We start from the raw sequence: 13574 nt of genomic DNA on the forward strand, positions 1-13574 counted from the left end.
CTGCATCTAATTGAGGAGTTTAAAATGCTTAAAGTATTTGAAGGATTGAGACAAAGAAATGATTTCCTCTGGTGGAAGAATCCAGAACAAGAGGGACTATTCCTAAATTTAGACCTAGGCCATTTAGAAGTGAAGTTAGAAAGTACGTTTTCACACTAGACCTAATTTAAATCTGGAAAATGACCCCAAAATGGTTGTGAATAATGTGTTAATTGAAGTTTTCAATGTTGAAACTGCCATGTTTTCATTAGGTAACAAGGTGAAAGGATATGCAATAGAGACTGGTAAATCAATAGAGGCTGGTAAATTGATTTGTGCTACAGATCACCCATGATCTAACTAAATGACAGTAGGTATGTAGGGTTATGTGATCTGTTATTGATTCCTATGTTTAAAGGCAGTGTACTCACATTGCAATTCCAGCAAAATAAAGAAGAAGGACCCAATGATAAGATGGGACATAGATACACTAGGCTCGTTTCAGATACTTGGTCACTTGCAAGAGAGAGGAATAAGATAAATGAGTTTCTGGCCTCTTAGATAATGAAAGGAGAATCTGTGGATGTTGTGGCTACAAAATGAGTGGCATATAGAACATAGAACACTACAGCACAAACAGGCCCTTCAGCCCACAAGTTGCGCCGATCACATCTATACCTACCAAGCCATAGAACTATCTGTAACTCCCAAACCAATTAGATCCCATATACTCATCCAGAAGTCTTTTAAGACACCCCAGCGAGTTCGCCTCTACCATCACTGACGGCAGCCGATTCCACTCACTCACCACCCTCAGTGAAAAACTTACCCCTAACATCTCCTCTGTACTTGCTCCCCAGCACCTTAAACCTGTGTCCTCTCGTGGCGACCATTTCAGCCCTGGGAAATAGCCTCTGAGAACCCACCCTATCTATTCCTCTCAACATTTTATAAACCTCTATCAGGTCGCCTCTCAACCTTTGTCTCTCCAGGGAGAAGAGGCCTGGCTCCCTCAACCTAAGGCATGCCTCCCAATCCAGGCAACATCCTTGTAAATCTCCTCTGCACCCTCTCAATAGCTTCCACATCCTTCCTGTAGTGAGGCGACCAGAGCTGCGCACAGTACTCCAAGTGGGGTCTGACAAGGGTTTTATAAAGTTGCAGCATTACCTCCCAACTCCTAAACTCAATCCCTCGATTAATGAAGGCCAGTACACCATATGCCTTCTTGACCACATCCTCCACCTGCGAGGCCGATTTAAGAGTCCAGTGGACCTGGACCCCAAGATTCTTCTGCTCTTCAACACAGCTAAGACTCCTACCCTTGATATTGCACTCCTGCAACCCATTGGTCCTGCCAAAATGGACCACTACACATTTATCCGTGTTGAAGTCCATCTGCCACTTCTCCGCCCAGTCTTGCATCCTATCTAAGTCACACTGCAACTTCTGACATCCCTCCAGACTATCCACAACACCACCAACCTTCGTATCGTCGGCGAACTTACTAACCCATCCCTCCACTTCCTCATCCAGGTCATTTATGAAAATGACAAACAGCAAGGGTCCTAGAACAGATCCCTGGGGCACTCCACTGGTGACTGACCTCCATGCAGAAAAAGACCCAGCCACAACTACTCTCTGCCTTCTGCGGGCAAGCCAGTTCTGGATCCACAAGGCCAAAGCCCCTTGGATACCATGCCCTCTCACTTTCTCAAGAAATCTTGCATGGAGGACCTTATCAAACGCCTTGCTAAAGTCCATGTAAACCACGTCCACCGCTCTTCCTTCGTCAATGTGTTCAGTCACATTTTCAAAGAACTCAACTAGGCTCGTAAGGTACGACCTGCCCTTGACAAAGCAGTGCTGACTATTTCTGATCATTCTCTAAATGCTCATAAATCTTGTCCATCAGAATCGTCTCTATCAACTTACCAACCACTGAGGTCTGACTCACCGGTCGGTAATTTCCTGGGCTATCCCTGTTCCCTTTCTTGAAAATAGGAACCACATCCGCAATCCTCCAATCCTCCTGAACCTCTCCCGTCTCCATCGACGATGCAAAGATTATCGCCAGGCGCTCTGCAATCAGTTCCCTCACCTCCCACAATAACCTGGGGTACATCCCATCCGGTCCTGGCGACTTATCTACCTTGATAGAATTTAAAAGTTCCAACACATCCTCTTTCTTAACATGCATATACTCAATCTTTTCAATCTGCTGCAAACCTGTAGTATAACCTCCCAGATCACTTTCCACCGTGAATACCGAGGCAAAGAGCTCATTAAGCACCTCTGCCATTTCTTCCGGTTCCGCACAGACTTTTCCCCCTTCACCTTTTATAGGTCCTATCCCTTCTCTTCTCATCCTTTTACTCTTCACATATTTGTAGAATGCCTTGGGATTCTCCTTAATCTTACCCACCAAGGCTTTCTCATGTCCCCTTCTGGCTCTCCTAATTTCCTTTTTAAGCTCCTTTCTACAAGCCTTATACTCCTCTAGATCCTTAACATCTCTTAACTCTCTGAACCTTTTATACGCCTTTCTTTTCTTCCTGACTAGGTTCACTACAACCTTTGTGCACCATGGCTCCCGCGACCTACCAAAACCTCCTGGTCTCATCAGAACATTGTTGTGCAGAGCTCCAGTCAAACATTCCTTGAAAATCCACCATCTTCCTTCAGTACTTTTCCCCAAGAACACCTCCTTCCAGTTTACTCATCCAATTATCTGCCTGATGTCTTCATATTTCCCCTTACTCCAGACAAACACCTTCCTAGCCTGCCTGATCCTATCTCTTTCCAATGCTATTGTGAAGGAGATAGAATTATGATCTCCATCCTCGAGATGCTCTCCCACCGAGAGATCCGACACCTGTCCTGGTTCATTAGCCAGCACCAGGTCAAGTACAGCCTCTCCTCTCGTAGGCTTATCCATGTGTTGTGTCAGGAAACCCTCCTGAACACACCTAACAAACTCCTCCCCAACCAAACCCCTTACCCTAGGGATATTCCAGTCGATGATTGGAAAATTAAAGTCTCCCATCACAACAACTCTGTTATTACTACATCTCTCTAGGATCTGTTTCCCTATCTGCACCTCAACTTCCCTGTCACTATTGGGTGGCCTATGGAAAACACCCAGCAAAGTTATTGACCCTTTGCTGTTCCTAACTTCCACCCACAGAGACTCCGTAGACAGTCTCTCCACAGCATCCACCTTCTCTGCAGCCATGACACTGTCCCAGATCAACAGTGCCACTCTGCCACCTCTTTTGCCTCCCACCCTGTCCTTCCTGAAGCATCTGAATCCCGGCACCTGAAGTACCCAGTCCTGTCCCTGAGACATCCAAGTCTCTGAAATGGCCACCACATCACATTCCCAAGCAGCAATCCACGCCCTAAGCTCATCTACTTTGTTCACTACTCTCCTGGCGTTAAAATAGAAACACCTCAGACCCTCAGCCTGGGCACTTCCCTTCTCCATCACCCGTCTAACCTCCCTCCCATACTGTCTACAGTCCTTCTCTACCTGGGAGCTAACCTCCTCACTCTCAGTCTCCTCATCCCTATTCCCTCCCCCCAACCTTTCTAGTTTAAAGCCCCCCCAGTAGCCCTAGCCAACCTTCCCGCCAAGATATTGAATCCCAGGGGGACCAAGTGCCACCCGTCCTTACTGAACAGGTCACACCTGCGCCTAAAGAGGTCCCAATAATCCAGGAACCGGATTCCCCGCCCCCTGCTCCAATCCCTCAGCCACACGTTCACCCTCCACCTCATTCCATTCCTGCTCTCACTCTCCTGTGGCGCAGGCAGCAATCCTGAGATTACTACCTTTGCGTTCCTCTTTCTCAGCTGTCTACCTAATTCCCTATAATCCCTTTTCATGACCGCTTCTCTCTTCCTGCCTATGACACGTCCAGAGACATCCCAGATCCCAGCTCCAGGGAGGCAAACCACCATCCACGACTCCCGTCTGCGTTTGCAAAAATGCCTGTCTGATCCACTCACAATGGAGTCCCCTATTAACACTGCCTTGCTGCTCTTTTTCTTACTTTTTTGAAGTACTGGGTCAGGCTCAGCTCCAGAGGCCTGGCCACCGCTTCCTCCCCAAGATGAGCTGTCACCCCCAGAAGTACTCAGACAGGAGTACTTATCTTGAAGGGGGACATCCACCGGCGTGCTCTCCATTACATGAGCTTCCCCCTTCCTAACAGTTACCCACTTGCCTTCTTCCCGTTGCCCCGGTGTGACCACTTGCCGGTAGCTTCTATCAATTACCTCCTCATTCTCTCTAATGAGGCGAAAGTCCCCGAGCTGCAGTTCCAGTTCCTTAACCTGGTTGGTTCTCAAAGGTTGAGAACCTTCCAAACACCTGACGAAGGGACACCGTTTCTGAAAGCTTGTGGGATTACTGTCAAATAAACTGGTTGGACTCTAACCTGGTGTTGTGAGACTTCTTACTGTGTTTAGCCCAGTCCAATGCCAGTATCTCTACATCGCTGTCTAGGCATTGCCAGGGAGGCTTGCATTCGGAAGATTTAGGTTGGGGGGGATTTCCTTGTCCATGTGAGGCGCAAGGGTGTTCTCTAATCTTGTGGGGGAAAGTGGGGGGATGGTGGCAGGGAGGTTCTGTGGAGTATTTGTATTTCATTTTTATTATTTCCAAATCAGGGTCTGCACCAGCATGAAGTTGTGAGACCTCCCTCGAGGATTTCTTTGACAATTTGTTGAAAAATATGGCGGGGAAAGCTGGCACCGCAGCCCACTTTTCCCGTCTGATTTGACACATTAGAAAGCAGCTCACCACCACCCTCTCAAGGGCAACTAGGGTTGGGCAATAAATGTAGGCCAGTCAGTGAAGTCTATCTCCCATAAACGAATAACATTATCAAAAGGGAAAATCATTTCAGGCTATTGGGAGCAGAAGGTAAATACTAGCTGGGGACAGAGAATGTGAGCTGGGACAAAACAACACAAAACCCTTTCACTGTAAATCCTGCATATATGTGCAGCATAATGGTGAAAAATATGTAAAACAGTTTCAGAAGTGAGTTGCATTTTTAAAATACAGCTCACAAAGTTAGTAAGCTAATGATGTCTAATAGTTTAGATTAAGTTCTTACAATCCTGAGATTGAAGAGTTTTGCCATTATATACCAAAAAGCAAATTAGCAAGATCAATCCTATGTTGCATTCACATCAGTTGATAATACTTCATGCTAGTGCTAGGTGCATAAAGTAGTAAGAATTTTATTCCCAACAGTGAAATGAAAAAAGGAGCACATGAAGCAAATTACAATTTGTAGGACTGTGCCTTCTTCTTCATGCTGGCATTTCAGAGGAGCAGGACATCAACCAGCTCCTCCAACACCGGTGCAGCCCTGACTCATTAATTGGCCACGTATACTGAGCTGCGGGTGGGATTCCAGCCAACAAGATGAGGGAGCCCAGAAGTGACACCGAGAAAACTCAGTTGGTGCAACAGTGGAAACACAATATACCAAAGAAGAGACAGCAGGGGAAAGGGCAGAAGAAGTCTGAAGATGTTAGGAATCACAGCTTTTTTCATAGAATTCCTACACTGCAGGAGGAGGCCATTTGGTCCATTGAGCCTGCGCCAACAACAATCCCACACAGGCCCTATCCATGTAACCCCACTATTTACTCTGCTAATCCCCCAACACTAAGAGGCAACTTAGCATGGCCAATCAATTTAACCTGTACATCTTTTGATGCGGGAGGAAACCAGAGCACCCGAAGGAAATCCACGCAGACATGGGGAGGATATGCAGACTCCACACAGACAGTAACACAAGTCTAGAATTGAACCTGAGTGCTATGAGGAAGCAGTGCTAACCACTATGCCACCATGCTGCTCTTTGTTGGCTTCAGCAGAGACAAAACATGGCACTTTCAATCCTGAGGCAGAAAAAATTCCCAATTGGCCTGTCTGCCTCAGGAGAAAGTACTGTCCAAGATGGAATCTTCATTACTGGGGGGCAGGTGTGAGCTGGATCTAAACCAGTTGACACAGGGAAAAGTGGGGAAGCAGACACTGGGGCTGCTGAGTGCCGAGGTGGACAGTTTAAAAGGCCTGCCTTGGCGCTAGGGAACTTTGTCCCAGTGAAACAAAAAACAAAGGCATTCCTCACCTCTCATACCCACTTCACCTTCCAAATACGTTGCCTACCCATCCATGCAATGTCATGTCCCCACCCATCCTCTTTGGCCTCTTTCTTCCTGCTCTCCCAAGCTCTGCCTTTCTACCCATCCATTCAGGCCCTCCATGCTAAGCTTTGCTCTTCTGCTAGCTCCTTCAGACCCTCTATGCCACGTACTAGCACATCCATGCTCACTGGTGTACTGTACACTTTTATTACCTTATCACCCAGGCCTGTGTTTCAAATGAAAAATTATCAGTGGATGACATTTTTTGTTTTAAGATCCACTATACATGCTAGTATTCATTGGTTCTAGAAAGTCAATGAGCATGGAGCTTAGAGAGCATGAGGGGCCTGAGGAGGGTGATGGGTGCAAGGGCAGACTACAGGGGATATGCGATGGTGGGTAAAAAGGCAGAGCTCAGCATGGGGGGCTAGAGGAGACATGGTGTAGACAGAAGGGCAGAGCTCAGCATGGGAGTATGAGGAAAATGGATAAGTGGGAGTGTAATTGGCACGAGAGCATAAGACTGGATGGGGTAGAATAACTTTCCATAGAGGGCATGAGCGGGATCTTTTGAAATTACCTTTACCCTTGTGCATACCAGGGATCCTGAAATATAACTCTTTAAAAACCTGGCCATCTCCATGAACATTGTGGAGAGACAGGAAATGCCAATCTCTGCAATGAAGCCAGCAGGTCAAAAGTTCTAGCTTCTTGTGAGAGTAGTTTCAAGGCTCTCTAACAGTAGTTACACTGTGACACAGAGCACAGAGGAAGTAATAAATGGGGTGCATAAAAGAGCTGTTGCAATAATCATGGGTGACCGTAATCTACGTGTAGATTTGAAAAAATAGACTGGCAAAGGTAGCCTGGAAAATGGGTTGGTAGAATGTTTTCAGGACAATTTCTTAGAGCAGTATGTTGTAGGGCCAACCAAGGAGCATACAGTAATATGCAATGATACAGGATTAATTAATAACTTCATGGTAAAGGAGGTTTTAGGTCATAGCAATCACAACATGATAGAATTTCATGTTCAGTTTGAAATGGGGAAGTGTGGGTCCACAACTAGTGCTTTAAACCCAAATAAAGGTAACAGAGAAAGTATGAAAGCAAACGTGGGAAACTAGGTTAAAAGATAGCACAATAGAAGCAGTAGGAAGAAATATTTAATAAAGCTCAGAAAAGATTTATCCCACTGAGAAAGAAAGGCTCTTGGAGGAAGATGCAGCATCCATGGCTAAATAGGGAAGTTAAGGATAGTATCAAATTGAAAGAAACGTAGCCTATATCATTCCATTTCACAACTGAATATTCACTTTCCATACTGAATATCAGAGTCAGTCACAACTCAACTCAAACCTTCAGCAGGTATTTCCCAGTGAACTACTAGCTGTTCTAACCCGAAAAATGGTTTAAAATAACACCTTGTGTGGAGGAAGGAAGTTTGTCAGTGCTGTTATAAAGTTGGGGAAATGGTCCTTGCTACGTGGGAAGGTGTGGGTATATTGGGCAAGAGAGGAGAGTTCACTGAGAGAGCAAGAATAACCAGGAAGATTAGAAATTAGGTATTGCTCATTTTCTGACAAATTAAATTGACGTATTCCAATTAGCATCAACCTCTGTGTGGGAGAGAAGAGAGAGGTGAACTTCTCAGACTCATTACCTTTACTGACAGGGAACTCTAATACATAGTCAGTAACAAAGTGCCCTTTGTTCTTCCAGGATTGGTTTTAAGTTCCAGAGCAATGAAAAGGAGTAACCCAGCCATTTTTGGCACCTTGACAAGGAAATGCAATTCCTTCCAAATTGTAACAACTAACTCAAAAGTAAATATTGTGGAGCAATGCAGCCAGCTCTTGAAAGATCAAAACTTTCAGCTGTGAAAAAATTACAATCTTATTCCAATTAAAGAGCGTAATCTAATCTCTGCCATGACAATGTAACATGATTTCATGTTGTGCCATTTACATTTGTGCTTTAATTTCTACTGCAAACCCAAGTCTATTTTCTTTTCGTAAAAGTTTAAACAGTTTTTGTGCTGTTGTATCTTCTTTCCTTCCCTTCCTCTCACCTGGATCCATCACCAATGGTCTCTTCCCTCAGTTAATTTGCAATTCCCTTAACCCCCACCCCCTCCAATCCTTGCCCCAACAACTTAACTCCTCAGCTTTCCTTTCTACTGCCACTGTAACAGGTCCGAATTCTTCTTGAACAATGTCACAGCTACCCTCTGTTTCTCCAATGAGCCTTATGTGGTACCGTTATGATCCCCGCTGATGTTACTACTGAACAAGTCAGATCCTAGGGTGGGACTAGGTCTGATAGCTCCTGGAGAGTGTGGGGGGGGTAGGTGGGGAGTGATTTTTGGCCTCCCTGTTGTGTGTTTCTCGCTGCGAGAGATGACGTGCTGTTCACTGGTGGTCGAATCTTCTGGCCCCACCGCTGTCAATGGGATTTTCCATTGACTGCGCCTCATGCTACCCGTGCCAGGGGTGCGCTGTCAGCTGGAGCAGCACATCCCATCGATGTGAACAGCTGGAAAATTGCAGTCCCTGACATTTATTTTCTGTTTAAAAATGTGGGAAGCGGCTACTGAATAGTCACAGAGTTTACTGATGAACTTTTAACGAAAGAATAAAACATTTATTAAACAAGGAAATTGAACTATAAATACACAAATATATCCTTTAGAGATATATACAGATTGATAAGGATCACACAAGTTACAATATCTATCTTATATTCTGATACACATGGTAAACACAAATTAAACGTGCATTTTATAAGCATGTTTTTGGAATACATATGGCATTACTCTCAATCACTGACATTCTTGTAACTGTCATTACTCACATCCCTTCACTTTCCTTCACATTTTCTTCTGCATTCACTGTAGAAAACCCCTTTCCCAGCTGTTCCCAAACTGTGTACTGGATAAGCTTTGGATCTCCATTCCCAATGGAAGGAACTATTGATTTGCTCACCACATTTCCAAACAGCAGATTTGATGCTTTGTCCCCAGCAAGACTTTCACTGTTTCCCATTCTAGTTTTACCCACTGAAACTGTCCCAATCTTTTTTTCCTTTGAGTTCAAAGTGAGCAAATCTGAGTGCACATGGTTCAAAATTGCCTTATCCAGTTAAAACTGCCACATCTAGCAGCATACTATACTGTATCTTGTTCTGCTCTGTCAAAATGACTGTGGATCCATTGAAAGTAGAGATAAGCCCCAGTTTCATTGTCTACTACCTCTTCCCTGATTCCTTTCATGTTTCTCTCTAGCAAATATGCAAAAGCTCATTGATATTTCCAGAAGACAGAAACCACTTGTACAGCTGTCTCTGCTGCTGCGACACCTCACTTTGTTTGTTGCAGACTCACAGATAGCCCACTTAAGTCTGAATACTATGTTCCACCTCTTCATAATTTCAAACACCCCTATTAATTCACCTTTTCATGACACCCAACAAGATGGCAACAGCTCAATTTTTAAAGATTATCCCTGTTTATATTTAATCATTGCCTCTAGCATTTGAATAAATCTTTGTTATATCAACTCTTTTGCCTCAAAATATTTGCAATAACTCTATTCTTCTCCCAGATTATGGTCTGATATGGAACCAGATGATTTACAACTTCGGCATCCTATTTGATTGAGATGAGCTTCCGAAACCATATCCACATCACCAGAACCCCCTTCTATCTCTGAAATATAGCTTGTTTCCGTCCCAGCTAAGTTTATTTGCTGCTGAAACCTTCAGTCATGACTTTGTAACCTCTGATTTGACTATTCCAATGGTCTCTTGACTTGGCTCTCATCTTCCACCCTGCATAAACTTGAACTTATCCAAAACTCTGCTCCTTTATTCATTCACTCATCGTTCCTGTGCCTATTGACTACATTGGCTTCTGTTCTGGCAAAGTCCTGATTTTAAAATGCTTACTTAAATTGCTCCTGGCCTGATATCCCCCTACCTCCACAAACTACACGGTGCTCCTCCAATTCTGGTCTCCAATTTCTAATCAGTCACCATTGGCAGCCATACCTTCAGCTAGCTGCCAGGGCTCTGGACTTTGGATATCCCTCAGTAGCCTCTCTACTCCTGTAAATACCACGTAAAACATCCTTCTTTGACCGAGTTTTGACCAATCCATCTTAATATCTTCTTACGTAGCTTGGTGTCAAATTTTGTTTGAAAACATCTTACGGCATTCTACAATGGCAAAGATGTGATGTGAATGCAAGTTTGAAATATTTTTGAGGTCCCACTTCCACATCCTCTCTTAACCTTTCTTGCCACATTTTCTAGTAGTTTTATTGCTCTTATCATATCCAAAGATGTTGCATGCCCGCTTCTTCAAAGTTTGGTTCTAATATTTTCAATATGAGAACATTCTGAAAATTGAAGTAATCACATTGTTGATCAACAGTCTTGTGCCGATTTCTCTTTCTACTTTATCTTAGCTATCTCATTGCTCACTTTTCTAAAATATGCCCTACACTTGGTACACTTGGTTTTGAATCAATTTTTCCTTTCTCATTTGGACTTTAAGCCTGTCCTTCTATTAACAGTTCCCACATTGTCTTTTTGTTGACAGAGTCTGTGCTCACACCAAACAAGTAAGAAGTTTCACAACACCAGATTAAAGTCCAACAGGTTTATCTGGAATCACAAGCTTTTGGAATGCTGGTCCTTCATCACTCACCTGATGAAGGAGCAGTGCTCTGAAAGCTCATGATTCCAAATAAACCTGTTAGACTTTAACCTGGTGTTGTGAGATTTCTTACTGTGTCCAACCCAGTCCAAAGCCAGCATCTCCACATTATGGCAACCAAACAAGATTAATGGTGAAGGAGGTAGCAGGAAGTTGGACTATCAGTTTGTGACTTCATGCATCTCTAGTCTATGCTACACTGTGCAAAAAAAAGTTCATATTATTTGCTTGATTGTGAGAAGTGGAGCCTATCCCAATTTATGTTTCTGAAGACAATGGGTAAATCATTTTATAAATTGGTAAACCGAGACTTTCATTGACATATTTTTGTTGTCGCCAATTGGATCTTTCTCTTCTTGATGATGATGTGTTCAGCATTTGTTTTTGTTTCAATATTCCAGCATTCACAGGTATTCTTTTTAACACCATGAATATATTTTGATTAGAAAATCTCAGAACACAGAACTGATAGATAGTTTCAGAGGACTCTGTTCCTCCTCAAAATGGATATGCAGTTTTATTTGCTGCTCAGAACAATTAGGGTTCTGAAACGTTCATGTAAGCTCGACTTACCAATGCATTCAGTGCCAGAGGGAGTTGCTCGGAATCCATCATTGCAGTCACATTTGTAACTGCCAACAATGTTTATACAGCGTCCATTTTCACAGATGCCTGGCTTGCTCCAGCACTCATTGTCATCTAGAATTGGGAAAGATTCAAGACAAATTTAAGAATAAAAAAACTGACTTACAACTAACCTATTTTGATTCCTTCACCTTCTATACAAAAAAAATTGTATTAATTATTTTTGAAATCATTGTTCAGCTTCTCAACAATGGAGAGAATTGTCCTAATGTATTGTTGATGAATTGATTAGCACATTTTAATGGAATTCCTGTTTGCTATTAGCAAAAACAGTAACATATTCAAAGTACATAGATTAAAATCATCATTAAAATAGCAAAGGAAACAATTCCATTGCATATATACATATATCAATAGATTTGTACTAATATTGCACAGAGTGAATTCAATCAAATAATTGCAAGTTTAACTAGGTTGATCCAAATCTTACGAAGAGCAACAATCATTGTTGGATTGCCACTCCACTTCTACTTTTCTCCACCATTTTGGAGCTCCACATTTCTCTAGAAATGCAGAGCATACCTGAAATTGAACTGCTTCTTTGTAGCACTAGGTCATTGGAGAAAAGCAAGTCATATCTTGTTTTTACATCACCATCTGCCATATTCTAACCCTAGGACATTTAAATAGCTTTTCAGTGTGTTCGTGCATGAATGATTGAGTGAATATGTGGGTGGGTAAGAAGGAAGGGGTGGGTGAGTTAAGTGGCAGGTGGGTAGGGAAGTTGGTGTAAAGCATGGCAGGTGGAATGGATGACAGGTGGATCGGGTGGTGATGTCAGGTCAGGACAGGTCAGGTGTGTGGGGGGCGGGGGGAGGTGAAGGAGCAGGGTTATTAGGTTGGGTGGGCAACAACGTGAAAGACATGATGGCCCATTTTTAAAGTCGGGTCAGTACAGAGTGTATCCCTGAAACATTGTGGAGTTCAAGGATGTAGTAGCTCAGCTGTTCTTAATGACCAGACATCCTTTGGATCCCTTCTAAATGTGGTGAAGTAGCGAATGGGTTGATGAACTTTGTAATACTTAGAGATCTGTAAAAAAGCAAGACTTGTTCTCATGTATCCCAGTCAGAGAAGAAAGCAGCTGTTCCTGCTGTTGTACACAAGTTTGTGATAGTCCCAGCTAATTGTGTGCAGAAATGTGGCTAGTATCTATTTTTGTGTCTTTAATATTATGGATTTCTGTCTAACCTATTGGAGCTTACATGCATGCCTTCATATATATTTGTTATGTACTGTTTATGTATTATGTACCGATATGTTGTATGCTATATAGGTACCTACGAACATAAAATTGTTATACTGGCCCTGTTACCTCATATGAAGTTAATTTGTTTGTGCGGCCTGTATGATAGCTAATAGCTAATCACACCACAGGTGTTGAGATGTGGGACAATTGTGGTCTTGAGATAACTATGAAGAAACCACTGAGGCAGCCATGTTCACACGATGGAGGACAAGTATTGCCCAAAAGCTTTTGAATAAGCTTGCTATACTTTGACTCACAAGTGGTCTCAGAGGTATTATTTTACCTACAACATGTGGTCAGAGCGATTATCTGATCTAATGCATGAAAATGATTCCAACTATTAATTAATGTGGGAATGAAGCTTCCCATGACAATTAGAGGGATTGGGATGGGGGGAGTGAAGGTGCACTTCCTGGCTGCAGTAGGGTTGGAGCGCCTAGACAAAATGAGACCCAAGGCTTCCTTAGTTTTCCTGCTCCTCCTGAACCATGAGGTAACTTGCAATTAAACCCTTTGAATCATCTTCAAATCTGGTCTTGATCAATAGGGAAGCCTCACTGCCCAACTCACGCTGCTGATCTTTTATTGCAGCCTATATATTCAAAGACAGACTCTGTTTTCTTTTTAACAATGTGTTATTTGCCTGCTCAAAAGGGCTGATTATGATCAGAAGATGACAGGCAGGCAGAGAGATAAGAGGAGATGGGGTATGACTTCACCGTAACTAACCCGACACTGGTTTTAGCATGGAAAGGAGAGTTAATATCAGTACCAAGTGCTGAAGATGGACTCATGGGTGTCATGAAGAAATTA

General features: G+C 43.2%; 1 protein-coding gene across 1 annotated transcript in view; it reads right to left on the minus strand.

Annotated features, from left to right (window-relative positions):
* fbn2 (fibrillin 2) overlaps nt 1-13574 on the minus strand; it is a 344878-nt gene that overhangs the window by 29821 nt on the left and 301483 nt on the right. The window contains exon 56 of the mRNA XM_080188736.1: nt 11441-11566. Coding sequence (XP_080044862.1) covers nt 11441-11566 — 126 coding nt within the window. The remainder of the gene's footprint in view (nt 1-11440; nt 11567-13574) is intronic.

Source organism: Carcharhinus amblyrhynchos, chromosome 5, assembly GCF_965287045.1.
Source record: "Carcharhinus amblyrhynchos chromosome 5, sCarAmb.v2.hapA, whole genome shotgun sequence".
NCBI classification, from domain to species: Eukaryota; Metazoa; Chordata; class Chondrichthyes; order Carcharhiniformes; family Carcharhinidae; genus Carcharhinus; species Carcharhinus amblyrhynchos.